Source organism: Piliocolobus tephrosceles, chromosome 4, assembly GCF_002776525.5.
Source record: "Piliocolobus tephrosceles isolate RC106 chromosome 4, ASM277652v3, whole genome shotgun sequence".
NCBI classification, from domain to species: Eukaryota; Metazoa; Chordata; class Mammalia; order Primates; family Cercopithecidae; genus Piliocolobus; species Piliocolobus tephrosceles.
The window spans coordinates 45,873,109-45,894,972 of record NC_045437.1 but is presented as its reverse complement, the minus strand read 5'-3'; the positions used below and the strand labels follow the sequence as shown (position 1 = coordinate 45,894,972).

General features: G+C 42.8%; 2 protein-coding genes across 2 annotated transcripts in view; one reads left to right on the top strand and one right to left on the bottom strand.

The window, feature by feature from the left end:
- The window catches only part of FAM169A (family with sequence similarity 169 member A), a 90,023-nt gene extending 84,839 nt beyond the window's left edge, over positions 1-5,184 (bottom strand). Inside the window, exon 1 of the mRNA XM_023207984.1 lies at positions 4,968-5,184. The gene's annotated coding sequence lies outside the window, so the exon portion shown is untranslated. The remainder of the gene's footprint in view (positions 1-4,967) is intronic.
- LOC111539933 (proline-rich protein 2-like) lies at positions 3,561-6,069 on the top strand. Its single transcript, XM_023207985.2, has 2 exons — positions 3,561-3,597; positions 4,574-6,069. Exons 1-2 carry the CDS (start codon positions 3,561-3,563, stop codon positions 5,182-5,184), a joined length of 648 nt encoding a protein of 215 aa, XP_023063753.2. The 3' UTR covers positions 5,185-6,069.
- The last annotated feature ends 15,795 nt before the right edge of the window (positions 6,070-21,864 follow it).

Sequence of the window (21,864 nt, the reverse complement as noted above, 5' to 3'; positions counted from 1 at the left end):
TCACGCAATACCTCTACCTGGATTCTCCCTCAGGAAACCCAAACCTAAACAAAGTATATCCAAAGTTAGCCAGGCATGGTGGCTCCCAGCACTTTGGGAGGCCAAGGCAGGCAGATCACTTGAGGTCAGGAGTTCAAGACCAGCCTGGACAACATGGTAAAACCCTGTTTCTACTAAAAATACAAAAATCAGCCAGGCGTGGTGGTTGACACCTGTAATCCCAGCTACTTAGGAGGCTGAGGAAGGAGAATCACTTGAACCTAGGAGGCAGAAGTTGCAGTGAGCCAAGATCGCACCACTGCACTCTAACCTGGGCAACAGAGCGAGACTCCATCTTCCAAAAAAAGAAAAAACAAAACAAAAAACAAACGGGACTCCATCTTCCAAAAAAAAAAAAAATGTTTACTTCTCTCCCTCTACAATCCTCTCCTTCTTCTTCTCCTCACATTCTATATTAACAAAGCAACCACCTACCCAGTTGTATGCTAAAACCTGTTGAAGTCATCCTCCACTCAGTCATTCTTTTCCCTTAACACAACTCTTCCTTGTCATCATTAACAAAATTGGGTGATACTATCATTATGCACATACCACACGTCAGTGAGCTTTATACGCTACTTCTGGTCATTTCAATAAGCTTGCAAAGTATGTCTCATACCCATTTTACAGCTAAAGAAGCCAAGCCTAAGTAACTATCCCTCATTTACACAACCATGGCAGCAGAGTCCTGGTGCCCTGACTTAAATCCAGTCTGTGTGACACCAAAGCACATCTCCTTCCACCTCAAATACTGCCTTTCTACTTCAGCAGATGTGTCTCAACTCTAGCCCCTCCTCTGTCACCTCCACAGCCACAGCTTTGCTTCAAGGCTTTGCCAAGATTATCATAAAGGCTCGTATCTTTTCTCCACTCCAATCCAGTGTTTAAACTGCTATTGGAATGATCTTCCTAAAAAGAGAGAGAGAGAACCCCATTCTGTTCATTCCTTTCTTCAAAAACCCATTATTGGTTCCCCATCACCATGGAGCAAAACTCATACACATCCATTCACAATCAGGCCCCAACCCACCATGGGACCTGGCCAGATCAGCTGACTTCCCTGTTTTCAGAACAGGACCGGTTATAACTCTACGCTTTAGCATTTGCTGAGACTGTCTCTCATCGTATCCCACATCCCCAAAAACTTCTGACAAGTTCTCACTTATCCATTGTTCAAGACCAAGTTCAACTGTCACCGCCTCTGTAAAGCCCTTCCAGAGTCATTCAGACAGAATTAATGCAGCCCTCCTCTGCAAGCCCCACATTACTTTGTTCAGTTCACTCACAGGCCAGGATTATCTGCTTAATGTTTGTTTCATCTTTAAGACTGAATTTCTAGATTACTTTGTACATTCATGTTTTTGTACCCAGCCTAACAGTACACACTACAAGGACTACTGGAAAGAATTTTCCAAATTAAACTAATTCTATACCTGAGAAGTTACAAATAAAGTGTGACAACATGCAACTTGGCACTTTTTGAAATATGCAATTTGCTAAGTTTGTTCCCAACTTGTATTTTCAAAAATCTTTGTATAGTTAGACCTTAAGGAATTGTTAACATTGTAATCCACAATACTTCACTGAACTATAGACTCCATGACAGTAGGGCCTGTTTGTGCCCTACAACACACAACAGATACTCAATGTTTGTGGAATAAAAGAAAGCTATCTTTGTTTAGCCTAAAACTATCATTTTATTGGAAGTTAGTAACCAAACCTGTATTCTTAAAAAAAAAAACACAGGTGGGGGTGGAAGGAATCTAGGCAAGTCACAATTCTAGCCTAAAAAACAGGTTAGCATAGATGAGTAGTCCCCTATACAGAGCACGTAAACGTTAAGGTATCATATACCAACTCTAAAACTCCAAGAGTCTAATAAGTATTCTAGGATATCTGATAAATTATTAGTTTTTCCTTCACTATCTTTAAATCATCACACCTTTTCCTTAATAATTCTACCTTGAGTGATTTTATTGTTATCATTGAAACAATTGTGAAATATTCCTACTACCACTGAGGCATACCAAATTTAGAACTTAAATTTCAGGGCTAAATATACAAAAAATAATGGCATGGGAGGAGACTATCATCTTAAATACGATAATCACACAATTTCTTTTTTCCACTTAGAATCACAAAATCTCAGTGGAAGGAACATACAAATTTTGTTTAACTTCCTACCCAACCAACAATCCTTTATACAGAATCCTTGACAGATACTGCTTTGTTTTGTTTTGTTTGTTTGTTTGTTTGTTTTTGAGACGGAGTCTGGCTTTGTGGCCCAGGCTGGAGTGCAGTGGCTCAATCTCGGCTCACCGCAAGCTCCGCCTCCCGGGTTCACGCCATTCTCCTGCCTCAGCCTCCGAGTAGCTGGGACTACAAGCGCGCACCACCACGCCCGCCTAATTTTTTGTATTTTTAGTAGAGACGGGGTTTCACCCTGTCAGCCAGGATGGTCTCGATCTCCTGACCTCGTGATCCGCCCGCCTCGGCCTCCCAAAGTGCTGGGATTACAGGCGTGAGCCAGACAGATACTGCTGGAACCTCTACATGAATACTCAACTCTCTCATGTTGTACTTACCTTTAAAAAGTAAATCTTACTGAATTTTTAGGCAGACGACTAAACATAATATGCTTAAGATTTAAAACGGAGTATTCAGACAGGAGCTAATAGAGAAAAATATTAGGTTTTTGCTTTCAATTTCTCAACCATTGGTAAAATAATGTTCAAAATCTCAAGCAACCTCAAAGACAAAAGCACACCAACATCACTTCCAAACTACATTAATAGTTAATGTAGTTAACTACAAGATTAACCAAGTTAACCAAGATTGCATTAAATACAATCTTACCAATTCAGTGAACTTCTCTGACTTGTATAATAACAGAATCAATGTAAAAGTGTATGAGTTGTGTTTAACTCAGCGCTGTTACTTGCTAGAAAAAAGAAAAATCTCATGCCCCATAGGCCTAGGATAGGTCCAGACAGGTCACCCGCAATCCCTAGCAGGCAAGCTTTGCTTAAATTCCCTAAACCAAGACTCATCTCTAAATGTCTAAGGTTCTTTTCGCCTCCATAATTCTCCCTATAGAACGAACATATCTTTAATGGGAAGCATGGTATTTCTGCCAGGGATGGTACACGATATGGAACCACTTGTTTGAAGACAAAATTAGTGAGAGTTTTCAACAAAACAGAAAATGGAAAGTTTAATTTAATAAGGAGGGTGACATGGAAATCTTTCCTCAAAAGCACTTAATTAATTTGTTTTCTCCAAATCAAAATCCTTTGTTGGATACGTATTCCATCTTTATTAAATAAATGATAGCATTTGTAATGACTTGAATACTATCTCAAAGGTCAGACTAATTTGAAGCCTTGTAGAACCTAAAATCCACAGGTAAAACATCTTAATTTACGGTCACTCACGTGGAAGGTCAACGTTGCTATTCACATAAGCTAATTCTAAGTTCCCCAAACAGATCCTCATCATTAATTTAAGGAGAAAAGTCCACTATGACGATCATGTTTTATCTTTGTTTGCGCTTCGAGTGTTAGTACAAACGGACTTTTCCCAGGTGCCTCTCGCCATCTCATTCCTTGCCTTTCCTCCAAAACAAGCAAAACTAAAATACTAAAAATTTTAGTCTGGTCCATACTAGTCACTAAAAATCTTACCTCTTGTCAACACTTCATAGTAGCATAAGGGACGTAGTTTGCAAAGATTATCTGTACATCCTGTGTAAAAAATAAAATAGCATGGCACACCAAACCCAGATCCACTTCGGTGAATTCCCTCCAGGGCCCAAATGTGTTCATTATGCAACAGCCAGCATTCCCGATTGTAATCCCTGTCTGTGATGCAATGACAAAATACAAATGGCTTGGGTATAATCTGTTCAGTTCGTAAGTAGAGTAATTCGCGAGGAGCCAACGAATTAAAATATTTCCCAAATTCTCAGGAACCTTGAAAATGACAAATTGTGTCACAGTTCTGTGAGAATCACAATGAAAACTTTCCCTTCTGGAAATTTTTTAGAAATATGTCCCTCCGGTTCCAACCCCCCAAAAAATCCGTACACACCGTTTTAATTTACGTTAGGAACTGCTCTCCCAGCGGAGAAAGGTGACCTGCATCAGGTGGTTATTTTCGAATCCACCCTGATACGATACCCACGCCGCTTCCCAAACGCTGAAAAGCCAGTGAGATGCTTCATACTTTCTCCCCAAGGACAGTCATGGGAGTCAGTGTAATCCAGACCCCCGAGCCATAAACCACGCAGGGTTCAAGGTTTCACCTCCCGAGGCATAGGCCTCTTGAAAAAATTGCATAATGGAGAGCTGAGAACACAATTACGACAAAACTGCAACGACCTGCATTCTAGAGGAGAGAGAATCATACAGTATCTATTCCAAAAGTAGTTACAGGTAAGGGAAGGCGGTCAGAGCATCTCTGGAGGCCACCTGGTCGCGTGAACCGAGTCTAAACGCTGAAGTTCCACACCTCCCCGAGTCCGCGTCTCCCCAAGCCAAAGCAATCAGCGCGCACGCCAAGCATCCAGGTGGGGAGAGGACGAGGGGAGGGGGCGGCCAGCCGCAGCTGCGAACCGGCCCGCGGCGGAGGCGAGGAGAGAAGACCAGCATTCCCTCACACAAAATGGTGGCGCCAAGGCGGAGGCCGGCGCACCTGGGGGCGCCACACGCCCTACGGGATTCCCGCAGACCGCCGCCAGCTGGACGCGAGCCCCGGGTCCAGGCGGGCCGCACCGGTCTGCGCCAGGCCCAGCCCGAAGGGGCCATTCACAGCCGGTGGCCCGCGTCGCCGCTCGGTGTCCGCGGGACTGATGCCGGTGGGGACGAGGGCCTGGCGCGACCGCCTCGGCCTCACCCCCAGTCCGCGCCGGGGATAGGGAGCGCACTCACCTCAGACGCGCCCCGGGAGCCGCTGGAAGAGCCCGGGAAAGGAGGCGGAGCCGCGCGAATGAATGGAGCCGGCGGCTGTTCGCTGGCGACCTCCGGCCGGTCCCGGGCCGCACCGCTCGCGGCTGCCAGGGCTGGTGCGGCCGCCTCCCGCTCGCCCCAGACGCCCGGCTCCTCGTCGCGGGTCGGCCGCGGCCCACCGTGCCCTCCGACGACGTGACGCACTAGCGCCGCAGCGCCTCCAGCCTTCGCTTCCGCTCCGCGCCCGCGCCCACCGCGAATCCCCCCACCCGCCCGCGCAGAGCGGCCCCTCCTCTGAGCAGGCGACGCCGCCCTGCCTCCCTCCAGCCCAGGCTTTCAGGCGCTGGCCGGCAGGTGCGGCCCGGGGGTGCCACGCGGCCCCCGCCTAGCCACCCGCGCCCCCTCTCTCCGCCCCGGCCGCCGTCACCCGGCAGCGCGACGCCCAGCTCAGGGCGATGGCCTGGTATTAAAGAGTCACCTTGACTTAGGTATAAAAATAGATGCAGTTAAGCCGCGGGGGCTACAACGCTGATTTTTGCGTATTCCTTTAATGCCAACCTTCGCAGGATTCTGTTCGCATATCCCGGCGGAGTTCTCCAGCCCCGCGCAGGCCCTCCTGAAATTTACCCAGAGTGGGCCCGGCCATCCCGACCTCGGGACAGGGGTGCAGAGGGCACGGGCGAGGACCGCCGGCCTCCGCCCCGCCACCTTCATCCTAAACCTACTGCCACTTAGGTGCGTGCAAGGAAGAATCGTGGTCTGCTTTCACAGTCTAGAGAAGTCCTAGAGTCCGGACTTTCCTCTGGAGATGTCAGGAAAATACCAAATTTCTGCGCTGACCTTTTCTCTTTCACCGTTTAACCGGTACAGACTAACCCTGACCCAGAAAGACAGCAGGGTTCCATCCGGCTTTCCTCCCCTGCCTCTGCCAGCTCTATTCTACCGTCCTATGGCCTCTTGCGCCTTTGCTAATTACACATTCCTACTGAAAAAATTAGCCCTCCTGCATTTAAAACATGATACATTGTCTTTAAGGTAATGCATATTGTAGTCTAACGTATTTAATAAATGTATTGAGAAACAATATTGTATGTATTAATGTCAAGACTTTCTTTTACTCATTATCCAAGAACCGTAGCATTATGTTCAGCTCATCCAGAAAAGTTGGAAATTGCTTCTTTCATTCCTGGGAAATATTTAACAATCACAATACCAACTTTCACGAATTTCCTAATGATTAGCAAAATTAGCAAGATCAAGAAATACTTCAAAGAATACTTGTTGATACAGATATATTGGACCCTGATTTAAAAAAAAAAAAAAAATAGGCTTCTCTGCCATGTAAGAATATATTGTTTCATTTGTATGATATTTAATTAGCCAAAATCTTGACTATTACACATAATTTACCATTTTAATGAAACGTAATGAATTAGATTTAATAGAGCAGAAATTTTGGATAGTTGGGTTCTACCTATAGCCAGCGATGAATGAAATTATATGACTTGTATTTACATTTCTAGAGCTATATGTAAGTAGGACTCCCCAGGGTAATCTCAAACAATTGCCATTTGGGGAAGCTTTTTTTGGCTACCAGACTATGCCCTACAGATCAGGCCTTACTGTAAAGCTAACCAATACAACTTGTTTATAATATTTGAAATGCCTGGGTGTGATTAACTCTTAGCTATTGTCTTAGAAGTGTGCGGGTATTTGTACCTGAATTAGGGAGGCCTGGCTCCCAAATGTCTGGCTACTCTGGTAGGAGACAGAACTACATTCACCCAGCCCTATAAAAAAATAGAAGTCCCTTTTTTTTTTTTTTTTTTTTTTTTGAGACAGGGTTTCACTCCCACAGCCTAGGCAGGCTGGAATGCAATGGCGCGATCTCTACAACCTCCACCTCTACAACCTGCGATCTCTGCAACCTCCGCCTCCCAAGCTCAAGCTATTTTCCCACGTCAGCCTCCGGAGTAGCTGGGACTACAGGTGCACACCAACGTACCCCACTAAATTTTGTAGAGACAGAGTTTCGCCATGCTGCCCAGGCTGGTCCTGAACTCCTGAGTTCAAGTGATCCGCCTGCCTAGGCCTACCGAAGTGCTAGGATTACAGATGTGAGCCACCAGGCCCAGCCTGATTCTTTTCCCTACTTGTAACATGACACTATTTTTGAGAGTTTTTTTTTTCTTTTTAAATCACCATTGACTTCTCTCTTTGGCTGAGATAAATTTTGCTTATGTTAGTGGGCATGAGGGAAGAGAGAGACCCTCTCATATTGTTTTATATTGTTTGATATTCAGAAAAGGAAAGAGAAGAGAAACTAAAGGCAGGTAGCCCGGCACCTAGGAACCAGACCCAAAACCAGGCCTCGGCCTGCCTGACCTAAGCCTAGTAGTTAAAATTCGACCCCTGACCTAGCAACTATTGTTACCTATAGATTCCAGACATTGTATGCAAAGACATTGTGAAACCTCCCGTTCTGTTTCACTCTGACCACTGGTGCTCACAGCCCCTGTGATGTACCCCCTGGCTTGCTCAATCGATCACGACCCTCTCTTGCAGACCCCCTTAGAGTTGTGAGCCGTTAAAAGGAACAGAAGTTGAGCACCCGACAAGCTCGGTTTTAAGACGCTAGCCTGCCGATGCTCCCAGCTGATTAAAGCCACTCCCTTCACTATCGGTGTCTGAGGGGTTTTGTCTGGTGATCATCTCGCTACATTTCTTGGTTCCCTGACTGGGAATCGAGGTGATTAACGGATGGTCAAGGCAGCTCCTTAGGCAGCTTTAGCCTGCCCTGTGGAACATCCCTGCCGGGGACTCCAACCAGCCAGAGCGTCGCAGATCCTGAGAGTGCTCCCGGGTAGGCATTTGCCCCGGTGGGACACCTCGCCAGAGCAGTGTATGGCAGGCCCCCGTGGAGGATCAATGCAGTGACTGAACACCGGGAAGGAACTGGCACTTGAAGTCTGGACTTCTGAAACTTGGTAAGACTAGTCTTTGGAACTTGCCCACTCCATTTGAGTGGAAGTGTGGCCTGATCAACCATGGCGCGCCTTTATCGGCATTTTGGTTTTGGTTTTGACTTGGTTTGAATTGTTTGACAGGACTGGTCTTTGGAACTTGCCCACTCGAGTGGAAGCGTGGCCTGATCACCCATGGCGTGCCTTTATCAGCACTTTGGTTTTGGTTTTGACTTGGTTTGAATTGCTTGATAGGACTGGTCTTGGGAACTTGCCTACTCCATTTGAGTGGAAGCGTGGCCTGATCACCCACGGTGTGCCTTTACCGGCACTTTGGTTTTTGTTTTTGACTTGACTTGGGTTGCTTGATACTTTGGTTTTGGTTTTGACCTGGCTTGGATTTCCTGATACTCTGATTTTGGTTTTGATTCTGGTTTGACGTAAACTGTAACAGTGTGTGTGCCCTTTTTACCCATTCTTTGTTTTGTAGTGTGTGGGGGGGGTGTTTTATCTCAAGGAGACATGGGTCAGGCACAAAGTAAGCCCACCCCACTAGGAACTATGTTGAAAAATTTCAAGAAAGGATTTAAGGGAGATTACAGTATTACTATGACACCAGGAAAACTTAGAACTTTGTGTGAAATAGACTGGCCAGCATGAGAGGTGGGTTGGCCATCAGAAGGAAGCCTAGACAGGTCCCTTGTTTCAAAGGTATGGCACAAGGTAACCTGTAAGCCAAGGCACCCAGACCAGTTTCCGTACATAGACAGTTACAGCTGATTTTAGACCCCCTTCCCCACCACAGTAGTTAAGAGAACAGCAGCATAAGCAGCTGGCAGAGGCAAGGAAAGACCAGCAGAGAGAGAGAGAGGAAAAGACAGAGAGGAAGAGACAGAGAGACAAAGAAGGAGTCAAGAAAAGAGAGAGACAAAGAGAGAGGCAGAAAGAGAAAGAGACAAAGGCAAAAGGAAAGTCAGAGAGAGAGAGAGACAGAAAGTCAAAGAGAGAAAGAAAAAGAGAAAGAGAGGCCGGGCGCGGTGGCTCAAGCCTGTAATCCCAGCACTTTGGGAGGCCGAGACGGGCGGATCATAAGGTCAGGAGATTGAGACCATCCTGGCTAACCCGGTGAAACCCCATCTCTACTAAAAAATTAAAAAAAAACTAGCCGGGCGAGGTGGCGGGCGCCTATAGTCCCAGCTACTAGGGAGGCTGAGGCAGGAGAATGGCGTGAACCCGAAAGGCGGAGCTTGCAGTGAGCTGAGATCCGGCCACTGCACTCCAGTTTGGGTGACAGAGCGAGACTCCATCTCAAAAAAAAAAAAAGAGAAAGAGAAAGAGAGAAATATACAAATAGTTAAGAAAAAAACACTGTATCCTATTCCTTTGTATCCTATTCCTTTAAAAGCCATCTATACCAATTCTAAGTTAATTTAGACTAAACAATGTCTTATTAATAAGAAAGGATAATTGAAACACCAAACTTACAAGATTTTCAACAAAGTTTGCTAAAAGTTAACAGTGTAACATGTATTACAGTAACTTCTAATCTTGTGGCCTTAGACAGTCTGGTCCACAGACATAAAGAAAGTTCTCTTTAAAAAACAAAAAAAAAAAAGGCAGTGGTTATCTTCAAAAAAAAAAAAAAAGGAAAAAAAAGGGGGGGAGGCAGAACTTATGTAATAAGAGTGTTATATGCTAAATTCTTGTCCTGAAATAAATTAACTGGTTGTTTAAAGAAAGAAATGTTTGTAATAAGTCAGAAAGTTGAGACATGTTGAAGAATTGTCTGCAAAAGTTGTGAAAGAAAAAAAGTCATAAAAAAATTTATGCAAAAAATGTTGTATAATTTAAAAGTAATAAGGTCTCCTGAGTACTATTGAAGAAACAGTTTATGTGCAAGCTGTATAGGAAAAGTAAAATATACCTTTGGTAAAAAGTTTATAAGGAGGCATAAGAATATGGATTTTTACCTACACTAAAAGGTTAAAAAAAATTATTGTTTTGAAAGTTTAAGCAAGTTTTAAAAGGTTAATTGTAAGGAAAATTCTGTGTGTAAACATATTAGCTAAAGTTAAAAAGGTATCATCCAGTTTTTCTGTGAACTGGACATTAAAGTAAAAATGCAACAGGTTTTTCTTAAAGCACCAACCTGCTCTTTAACAAAAATTATAAAAGGTTAAAAAGAGTCTATAAAATCTTACCTTATGGTCAAACATTAAAGATTAGATAAATATGTCTATAAGGCTTTATTAAAATTAAGTTTAACATTAATAACACACTAATATAAAGCTAAAATTTAGCTTATCTAGTATAAAAATCATACAAGAAGCGTTATTAAATATAAAATGGTGTTTAGCTTTCTTTGGTCTAAAAACTAATAAAAATAGGTGCTAAAGGAAACTTTCATTTTACTAGAGGATCATAGAAGTTAAAAACTTAAAACAAAGTTTGGCAATTAAGACAGCATACCAGGGCCTATTGTGAGGAGAGGGGAGGGGCAAGGGATAGAATTAGGAGATATACCTAATGTAAATGACGAGTTAATGGGTACAGCACACCATCATGGCACATGTATACATATGTAACAAACCTGCATGTTGTGCATGTGTACCCTAGAACTTAAAGTATAATAATAATAAAAAAAAAGACAGCATATCAAGATGCAAATGCCTAGTTGAAATGGATCAAATATTCCATCTGCACGTTAAACAAAAGCAATTATTATGCTTGTGCACATGGCAGGCCAGAGGCCCAGATTGTCCCCTTTGCACTAAGACGGTCCTCCAATCGACTAAACATGGGTTCCATGGTAGCTCTTCTCCAGGATTCTACAGCCTGGAGTAATAAGTCATGCCAAGCTCCATCTCTGCTATATCCCAAAGTCCAGCACCCTGCAGATCAGCCCCCAAGGGCCATCCAGCTTCCGTGTCCCAACACTAAGTTCACTTCATGTCTCCCACAACAGGGAGGAAACTTAGCATTCCTTGGAGACCTGAAGGGATGCAGTGAGCTTAAGAATTTTTAAGAGCTTATCAATCTGTCAGCCCTTGTTCATCCCTACGCGGATGTGTGCTGGTATTGTGGTGGACCTTTACTGGGCACTCTGCCGAATAACTAGAATGGCACTTGTGCTTTAGTCCATTTGGCTATCCCTTTCACCCTGGCATTTCATCAACCAGAGAAAGAAAAAAATAAGACATCGTAAAGTGAGAGAAGCTCCTTATGGGTCTTTCGACTCTCACATCTATTTAGATGCAATTGGAGTCTCGCAAGGAATACCAGATCAATTTAAAGCTTGAAATCAAATAGTTACGGGATTTAAGTCAGTATTTTGGTAGATGACAGTCAATAAAAATATAAATTAGATAAACTATATCTATTACAACCAACAGCAACAAGCTTTTCATGACTTAAAAGAAAAACTCAGGTCGGCCCTAGCCCTGGGTCTACCTGACCTGACAAAACTTTTTACACTCTATGTGTCCAGAAAAAAATGGCAGTTGGAGTTTTAACCCAGACTGTAGGGCCCTGGCCAAGACCAGTGGCCTATCTCTCAAAACAACTAGACAAGGCTTCCAAAGGCTGGCCCCAATATCTAAGGGCCCTGGCAGCAACAGCCCTGTTAGCACAAGAAGCAGATAAGCTAACTCTTAGGCCAAACCTAAACATAAAGTCCCCCCATGCTGTGGTGACTTTAATAAATACCAAAGGACATCATTAGCTAATGAATGCTAGACTAACTAGATACCAAAGCTTGCTCTGTGAAAATTCCTGCATAACCATTAAAGTTTGCCTCGCCCTAAACCCTGTCACCTTACTCCTGGTATGAGAGAGCCCAGTTAACCATAACTGTGTAGAGGTATTAGACTCAGTTTATTCTAGTGGGTCCAACCTCTGAGACCATCCTTAAACATCAGTAGACTAGGAGCTATATGTGGATGGGAACAGCTTCATGAACCCCTGCAAAGTGACTCTGAAAAAGATGACAAGCCCTGCTCCAGTCACACCCGGAAGCTGACTGGTCCACGCACGGCCGAAGCATGAGGACATTCATCACGGGACTCATTTTCCTTAAAATGTGGACTTGTACAGTAAGGACCTCAATTGACCTTCCTCAGATTGAGGACTGTTCCCAGTATACACATCAAGTCACTGAGGTAGGACAAAAGAGTGCTACAGTCCTATTATTTTATGGTTATTATAAGTGTACCAGGACTCTAAAAGAAACTTGTTTGTATAATGCTATTCTATTCAAGGTATGTAACCCAGTCTCTAAATGTTATGTTTGTGAAAGACCTGTAATAGGAGATCAATGGTCATAAGAAGCCCGAGAATTAGTGCCTCCTGACCCAGTTCCTGATGAATTCCCGGCCCTAAAGAATCACCCTGATCATTTCTAGGTTCTAAAAGTCTCAATTATTGGACAATATTGCATAGCTAGAAAAAGGAAAGAATTCACTCATTCTGTAGAATGACTTAGTTGCCTAGGACAAAAACTGTATAATAGTACCACAAAAACAAATACATGGTGGAGTTCAAACCATACAGATAAAAATCCATTCAGTAAATTTCCAAAACTGCAGACCATTTAGGCCCACCCAGAATCCCACTGGGACTAGATGGCCCCACTGGGCTATACTGGATATGTGGACATAGAACCTACGCTAAGCTGCCTGACCAGTGGACAGGTAGTTGTGTTATTGGCACTATTAAACCATCTTTCTTCCTACTGCCCATAAAAAACATGTGAACTCCTTGGCTTCCCTGTCTATGCTTCCCGCAAAAAGAAAAGCATAGCTATAAACAAACTGAAAAATAATGAATAGCCCCCTAAGAAAATTATATAATACTATAGGCCTGCCGCTTAGACACAAGACGGCTCATGGGGATACCAGACCCCCATTTACATGCTCAGCTGAATTATATGGTTGCAAGCTGTTTTAGAAATCATCACTAAATAAAACCAGTCAAGCCTTGACTATTCTGACCCGGCAAGAAACTCAGATAAGAAATGCTATCTATCAAAATAGATTGGCTCTCGACTACTTGCTAGCAGCTGAAAGAAAGGTCTATAAGAAATTTAACCTTACTAATTACTATCTTCACATAGATAATCAAAGGCAAGTAGTTAAAGACATAGTTAGAAATATGACAAAACTGGCACATGTACCCATACAAGTGTAGCATGGATTCGATCCTGAAGCTATGTTTAGAAGGCAGTTCCCAGCACTAGGAGGATTTAAAACTCTTATAATAAGAGTTATAATAGTAATAGGAACCTGCTTACTGCTCCCTTGTTTGCTACCTGGACTTCTTCAAATGATAAAAAGCCTCATCGCTACCTTCGTTCACCAGAATGCTTCAGCACAAGTGTACTGTATGAATCACTATTAATATATTGCACAAGAAGACATAAGTAGTGAAAATGAGAGTGAGAACTCCCACTAATAAAAAGTGAGAGTCTCACAGGGGGCAAATGAGGGAAGAGAGAGACCCTCTCATATTGTTTTATATTGTTCTATACTCAGAAAAGGAAAGAGAAGTGAAACTAAAGACAGGTAGTCCAGCACCTAGGAACCAGACCCAAAACCAGGCCTGGGCCTGCCTGACCTAAGCCTAGTAGTAAAAATTGGACTTCTGACCTAGCAACTATTGTTATCTATAGATTCCAGACATTCTATGGAAAGACATTGTGAAACCTCCCATTCTGTTCTGTTTCACTCTGACCACCGGTGCTCACAGCCCCTGTCACATACCCCCTGGCTTGCTCAGTCGATCATGACCCTCTCACGTGGACCCCCTTAGAGTTGTGAGCCCTTAAAAGGGACAGAAGTTGATCATCTGACGAGCTCGGATTTTAAGACGCTAGCCTGCCGATGCTCCCAGCTGATTAAAGCCACTCCCTTCACTATCTCTGTCTGAGGGGTTTTGTCTGTGGCTAGTCCTGTTACAGGCAAAGAACAACAACTAAAAAAATGAGCTTTTATCAGATTAGTATATGCTGAAAATTGTGACCACAATATTTTGAAATACACTTTGAGGCTTTTGCCTGAATGGTTTTTAGAGTAAAAGGATTATTGCTTTGGTTTTTGTTGTTGCAATGCTTGCTTTAATTATTACTTTGTTATTAGCAAAGGAAACATGTTAAGAGTTCGTTCTCATTGCATTTTTCCTCTATGTTTAAAGAGGAGTGGAACCATCTTAAGTAAAAAAAGCTTGCCACAACCCTGGATTTTGGAGGTTACTAATACACATGGCCCAGAAAAGAGCTCTTTAGTTGCACTGGGGAAGAGGAATTCTTAATAGCTAAAATCATAGCTGATATTTTTGACAGCTAACAAATTGCCAGGCACTCTACAGACTTCTTTATGGAAATTAATTCGCTTAGTCTTCTTACCATCCTTCCAGGTATACACTGCTACCCCCAGTTTACCTAAGAGGAGCCTTGAGGCATACAGAGAAGCTAAGCAATTTGCCCATGGTCACACAGATAGTAATCCTAATGTTGGCTCAAGAGCATACTCCCTTAACCAGAATTCCATACTGCCTTAAATGTGCACAAAATCCTATGCCATATGGATAGATTTTGCTTTTGAAGCCCTAAAACATACCAAATATCCTATACTTTCAAGTTTAAATAATTTCTTAGATCTAGTATTTTCCCAGACAGGAAGGAGGAATTAAACCCTTAGTTGGCAATAAAACTTGTAAAAACTTCCTCTAGTATATACTAAGCAAAATATTATAATCTGTTAGTTTTTGAGAAGCACATTTTTCATTTTTACATCATTTAAGTGTAATTGCTCTCCAAGTCCCCCTGCTCCCAGTTCCAGGGCATAATTACAAGTTTTCGTTCTGTTTATTTAGTGCGTGGAAAAGACACATTTCCTCAGAAAGATTCATCATCATCTTTGATTCTCCAATAAGACAAATGTGTTGGGAACAGGCCCCCCCCCCCCAAAATCTGGCCATAAATTGGCCCCAAAACTGGCCATAAACAAAATCTCTGCAGCACTGTGACATGTTTGTGATGGCTGTGACGCCCACGCTGGAAGGTTGTGGGTTTACCGGAATGAGGGCAAGGAACACCTGGCCTGCCCAGGGCAGAAAACTGCTTAAAGGCATTCTTAAACCACAAACGACAGCATGAGTGACCTGTGCCTGGACATGCTCCTGCTACAGATAACTAACCAGAGCCTACCCCTTTATTTCGGCCCATCCCTTTGTTTCCTGTAAGGAATACTTTCAGTTAATCTATAATCTATAGAAACAATGCTTATCACTGGCTTGCTGTCAATAAATGTGTGGGTAAATCTCTGTTCAAAGCTCTCAGCTCTGAAGGCTGTGAGACCCCTGATTTACCACTGTACACCTCTATATTTCTGTGTGTGTGTCTTTAATTCCTCTAGTGCCCCGGGGCTAGGGTCTCCCTGACTGAGCTGGTCTCGGCATAAATGGGTAGATTTGGAATGCATCATATGTTTTAAATACGTAAAGTCACAGGGAGAACCTTTTTTTTTTTTTTTTTTTGAGACAGAGTCCCACTCTATCACCCAGGCTGGAGTGCAGTGGCGTGATCTCTGCTCACTGCAATCTCCGCCTCTTAGGTTCAAGCAATTCTCCTGCCTCAGCCTCCTGAGTAGCTGGGATTACAGGCACGCACCACTATGCCCAGCTAATTTTTTGTAATTTTAGTAGAGACGGGGTTTCATCATGTTGGTCAGGCTGATCTCAAACTCCTGACCTTGTGATTCACCCACCTTGGCCTCCCAAAGTGCTGGGATTACAAGCGTGAGCCATAGGAGAACATTTTAATAACTGAAGTAGCCCAGGGATTTCTAGATTGAAACTATTAGCCAATCAGTTAACTAGTTAGCTAATAATATCAACCATGGCAATGGAGAAAGACAATCTTCCCTGCAGGCACTAAAAGACAAAAAGGGACACCTATCCTAGAATGCTTGATTTCTTCCTTTGGTATGTAAGAAAACATGTCACAGGAATGCTTTCAGAATTAAAAGCAGTGTTTTGACTGAGTTTTATTGGTCAAACACTACTATGACTGCAGATTTCAAATTCCTGAGTGATACTGTGCCCTGGGGGGAAAAAAGAACCTGAAGAAAAGGGAAATAAATTTGAGAAGCCCAGTTGCATTTGTTTTGCGGCTTGATTTGCTTTAATATGTGGTAGAAGGGCAGAGAATTTGGTAAGTTTAGTTTGGATTTAAAAGAAATAAAATGTGCAATTTTTCATATTATTAATGAAAAATCACGTACATATTTACATCCATGGTAGGTACTGCAAGTTGCTTAATTAATATCCATTCTCTTCTTTCTTTAGGACAAACCCAATTTTGTTCAGGGTGGCAATGTGCCCCACTAAAACTGTTTTCCTCCCTCAGACTCCTCTAGTAGCTGGGATAGCCATATGGTCATTTTGGCCAACAAAATGTAAGCAAAAGATTATTAGATATGGCTTCCAAGAAAGCTTTTATTTTCTGGTAAAAGAGGGCAGACTCAATTGGCATATACCTTTTTTTTTTTTTTTTTTTTTTTGAGGCGGAGTTTCACTCTTGTTGCCCAGGCTGGAGTGCAATGGCACGATCTCGGCTCACCGCAACCTCCGCCTCCCAGGTTCAAGCAATTCTCCTGCCTCAGCCTCCCTAGTAGCTGGGATTACAGGCATGTGCCACCAGGCCCAGCTAATTTTGTATTTTTAGTAGAGACGGGGTTTCTCTATGTTGGTCAGGCTGGTCTCGAACTCCCGACCTCAGGTGATCCACCCGCCTCGGCCTCCCAAAGTGCTGGGATTACAGGCGTGAGCCACTGCGCCCGGCGGCATATACCTTTATCTTTTGTCAAGCATTTGTACTTTTTCCTTCTTCCTGTCTGGAAGGAAGACTTAAGTCTGGGAGCAGAGCAGCCACATTGGAATCATGAGCTGATCATGAGAATGAAATCCATGTATTAATATGCTCGAGCCAAGAGATGGGAACCTAGGATAATGGTGATGTTATGTGGCTGCTACACCAATTCCAGGCTGCTCACCTCCAGTCTTCTCTGTTACTTACCAACAAAGGCAATCCTAACTAATTCTCAAAGTTAAACACTGTCACTTTCATATAGCTAGAAAAAAAGAATACTTCTAGAGTATGTTTACTATGCCATATATATTTACCATCCTTTGGCCGGCCGTGGTGGCTCACACCTGTAATCCCAGCACTTTGGGAGGCTGAGGTGGGCGGATCATTTGAGGTCAGGAGTTTGAGACCAGCCTGGCCAATATAGTGAAACCCTGTCTCTACCAAAAATACAAAAATTAACTGGGCATGGTGGCAGGCTCCTGTAATCTCAGCTCCTTGGGAGGCTGAGGCAGGAGAATTGCTTGAACCTGGGAGGTGGAGGTTGCAGTGAGCCGAGACTGTGCCACTGCACTCCAGCCTGGGCAATAGAGTGAGACTCAGTCTCAAAAAAAAAAAAGGAAAGAAAAAAAGAAAACCATATACCACATATTCTCACTTATAAGTGGAAGCTAACCATTAGGTACTCATGGACATAAAAATGGCAACAATAGAAACTGGGGACTTCTGGGGGGACAGAGAGAGGGAGCAAAGGTTGAAAAACTAAATATTGGGTACAATACTCAGTACCTGGGTGACAGAATCATTCGTAACCCATACTTCAGTATCATGCAATTTACCCATGTAATGAACCTGCACATATACCCTCTGAATCTAAAATATAATTTGAAAAAGAAAAACAAATACACAGAAAAACATAATTAAATTTTGCATTTTTAGTTAAAACAAGTAGAAGAATCAGGATGTAGAGAGGGACTCTAAAATTAAAATATTTAGTCCGTGTTTTATAGGCAGCAACCTGGCATATGTATCAAAAGTAATGAAAATATGGATAAATTTCCTATAATACCACTCCTGGAAACTTATCCAAAGAAATACTTAAGAAAAAAAAAGTTATGTGCATGTTACTGAATGATGTCACTGAAACATTTTTTAAAAAGAAAGCCAAAATGTACAAATACAAGAATGTCTAGGCTCAGTGCGGTGACTCACACCTGTAATCCAGCACTTTGGGAGGCCAAGGCGGGCAGATCACTTGAGGTCAGGAGTTTGAGACCATCCTGGCCAACAGGGTGAAACCCCGTCTCTGCTAAAAATACAAAAATTAGCTGGGTGTGGTGGCGGGCACCTGTAATCTCAGATACTCAGGAGGCTGAGGCAGGAGAATCACTTGTGCCCGGTAGGCAGAGGTTGCAGTGAGCTGAGATCATGCCACTGCACTCCAGCCTCATCAACAGAGTGAGACTCTCTCTCTCTCTCTCTCTCAAAAAAAAAAAGGATATTTAATAATAGGTATATTGCTATTTGAAGGGGTGGCCTGCCCGTCCACACCTGTGGGCGTTTCTCGTTAGGTGGAATGAGAGACTTGAGAAAAGAAATGAGACACAGAGACAAAGTATAGAGAAAGAAAAAGTGGGCCCAGCGGACCGGCACTCAGCATACAGAGGACCCACGCCAGCACTGGTCTCTGAGTTCCCTCAGTATTTATTGATCATTATCTGCACCATCTTGGAAAAAGGGAAGTGGCAGGATAATAGGATCATAGGATCGTAGTAGGGAGAAGGTAAGCAGTAAGACACATGAATAAAGATCTCTGTGACATAAGTTTAAGGAAAAGTGCTGGGCCTTGATATCTCCATAAACCTTTTTAGTGCACATAGAGCAGTATTGCTGCTAGCAAGTCCCACCCTCAGCCCTAAGGCAGTTTTCTCCCATCTCAGTAAACAGACATACAATCGGGTTTTACACCTAGATGTTCCCTGGCCCAGGGATGCGCAGGAGACAGATGCCTTTCTCTATCTCAACTGCAAGAGGCCTTCTTTCCTCTTATACTAATCCTCCTCAGTCACAGACCCTTCACGGGTGTCAGGCTGGGGGACGATCAGGTCTTTCCCTTCCCACGAGGCCATATTTCAGACTATCACATGGGGAGAAACCTTGGACAATACCTAGCTTTCCTAGGCAGAGGTCCCTGCGACCTTCCGACCTTCCGCAGTGTATGTGTCCCTGGGTACTTGAGATTAAGAGAATGGTGATGATTTTTCACAAGCATCCTGTCTTCAGGCACTTGTTTAACAAAGCACACCCCGCACAGCCCCAAATCCATTAAACCTTGAGTCACCACAGCACATGTCTCTTGCAAGGACAGGGTTGGGGGTAGGGTTACAGATTAACAGCATCTCAAATACAGAACAAAATGGAGTCTCTTATGTCTACTTCTTTCTATATAGACATAGTAACAGTCTGATCTCTCTTTCTTTTCCCCACAGCTATTCATCAAAGAAATATAAAATTTTCACCTATATCATTGCAGACAACATGGGACATTTTATAAAAATTACTAATAGCAACTTACAAAGCATATTGGAACATGTATACACTGTAACAGTTTGGCAGAAAGTGGAACACCTGTCTGGATGCAATGTATTATGATCATCATTGCCATTGTTGCTGTATTTCATTTATCAAACATTTATATGCTAGGCATTGTACTAAATACCATACTTAAGTTATCTTATTTAATGCCCACAATATCTGCTTGATGTAGATACTATGATCTTCATTTAACACATGAGGAAACTGAAGCTTAGAGAAGTAAAGAAATGAATCCAAGGCTGTGGAACAGGAATTGGACTCTTCTGAAAGAGTCTAGATTTTGGAGACTAGACTCTAGTCTTAACTATACTGTTTTTCAATCAGTATACATGTAGCTTCTAGAAAATATATTAACACTCTCTCACCCAATATTTATGCATTTATTAACTCAACACATCCTTTGAAATGTCTGTTATGCCAGACACCAACTAGATATACCCTGTGATGTGGTCATGTAACAATGGAACAGGCAGAGCCAACAAGAAGTTGACCTATGAAACAATGGCTTATAGTAGAGTGTTGGGTATCAATAAATGGAGCTGCAGAAATAGGCAGGACCTCTTATTCTTAAAAAACTCCTGTTCAGCCATGGTAAGGAGTATGGACCCAGGCCCAAAGGTAATGGGAAACCATTTGTATTAGTTTGTTTTCACACTGCTGATAAAGACATACCCAGGACTGGGCATTTTATGAAAGAAAGAGGTTTAATGGACTTACATTTCCACGTGGCTGGGGAGGCCTCACAATCATGGCGGAAGGCAAGGAGGAGCAAGTCATGTCTTACATGGATGGCAGCAGGCAAAGAGAGAGCTTGTGCAGAGAAACTCCCATTTTTAAAACCATCAGATCTCCTGAGACTCATTCACTATCATAAGAACAGTGCAGGTGTTTCCTAATCACTAATTTAATCACTTCCCACCTGGTTTCTCCCACAACATATGGGAATTGTGGGAGTTACAATTCAAATGAGATTTGGGTGGGGACACAGCCAAACCATATCACCTTTTAAGGAGTTTAAATTTCAGAGGACAGGACTACATTTGCATTAGCAAAGAGATGACAGTGTGATCTAGAGGTGACAGTGAGGATGAAGAGAAGTAAATAGATTCTAGAGCTCAAAGGTGGAAGGTAGAATCAACAGGGTCTGGCAAAACAAGCAATATAATGGAGAAGGCAAGCAAGACTATCAGGTTCCTGACTTGAGCCACTGGATAAATAATGGTGTTATTTACTCAAATAGCAATCACTGCAGATAAGGATTTGGAGAGTAAAATTATGAGTTCCATTTTGTCTATGTTGAGTTTTTATGTGCTTGTAAGACATCCAAGTGGGGACATCTAAAATAGTGAGATCTTCAGGACTTCAGGGGAAATATGTAGACTTAAGGTATATAGATCAGGAGATATCAGCATAGGCATGGTAAGTGAAGCCTTGGAATGCGTGAGCTTGTTTAGAGAGAATGGGGGGAAAAAACACAGGTCCAGCCAAAATCTTATAGGGACCACAGAAGATCCTGCAGGAGAAACAGCATGGCCAGAGAGACAAGGGAGAGTGTGATAGCATAGAAGCCAAGAGACAGAGGACAGTCATCAGTGGAGTTAAATGCTCCCTTCTGAATTCATCCAAATAAATAACTAAGGATAAGTCCAAAGACTTGCTTATAAGACTATTTCAGTACTGTCTGTAATGGGAAAATAGTGTTAGTGGGGAAAGGAAGGGGGAATCCAACAGTAATAGAGTTGTTAAATAAATGTTGGTAAATCCATACAATGGAATGTTGTGTAATCTTTAAATCACATTTCTGAAGAATATTTAATGACATGGGAAAATGTTAAGTAGAAAAAGCATCTGTTTAAAAATTATGATCCCACTTTTGCTTTTAAAATTATGCTTAATCATACAGATATATTCACAGAATATTTAGACCATAATGATATGCAATATATAAAAATGTTAACACCAAAAGTTGGAAATGGATTAGAAAGAGGCAAGACTGGGTAGTGGAATTATTGGATGGGTGGTTTGTATTTTGTTGATTATATTTTTCTCATTTTCCATGCTGAACATGTAGTCCTTTTACACTAAGAAAAATCTTAATAGGTTTTTGGTTAAGAAATTTATAACACATAATATGCAGTGATTAAATTTTTGTTTTGATTTGATTTTTTGAGACAGGGTCTTACTCTGTCACCCAGGCTAGAGTGCAGTGGCACGATCACAGCCCACTACAACCTTGACCTCCTGGGCTCAAGCTATCCTCCCACCTCAGCCTCCTGAGCAGCTGGGACCACAGGCATGCACCACCATGCCCGGCTAATTTTTTTTTTTTTTTTTTTTTTTTTTTTGTAGAGACAGGGTCTCCCTGTGTTGCCCAGGCTAGTCTCAAACTCCTAGGCTCAAGGGATCCTCTCACTTCAGCCTCCCAAAGTGCTGGGACTACAGGTGTGAGCCACCATGCCCA

Bases quoted from the DNA above. Each gene is read 5' to 3' on its own strand.
- LOC111539933 (XM_023207985.2), top strand. From the start codon at position 3,561: ATGACGATCATGTTTTATCTTTGTTTGCGCTTCGAGT. The intron at 3,598-4,573 runs GTTAGTACAAAC...CGTCTCCCCAAG, and splicing joins TCTTTGTTTGCGCTTCGAGT to CCAAAGCAATCAGCGCGCAC.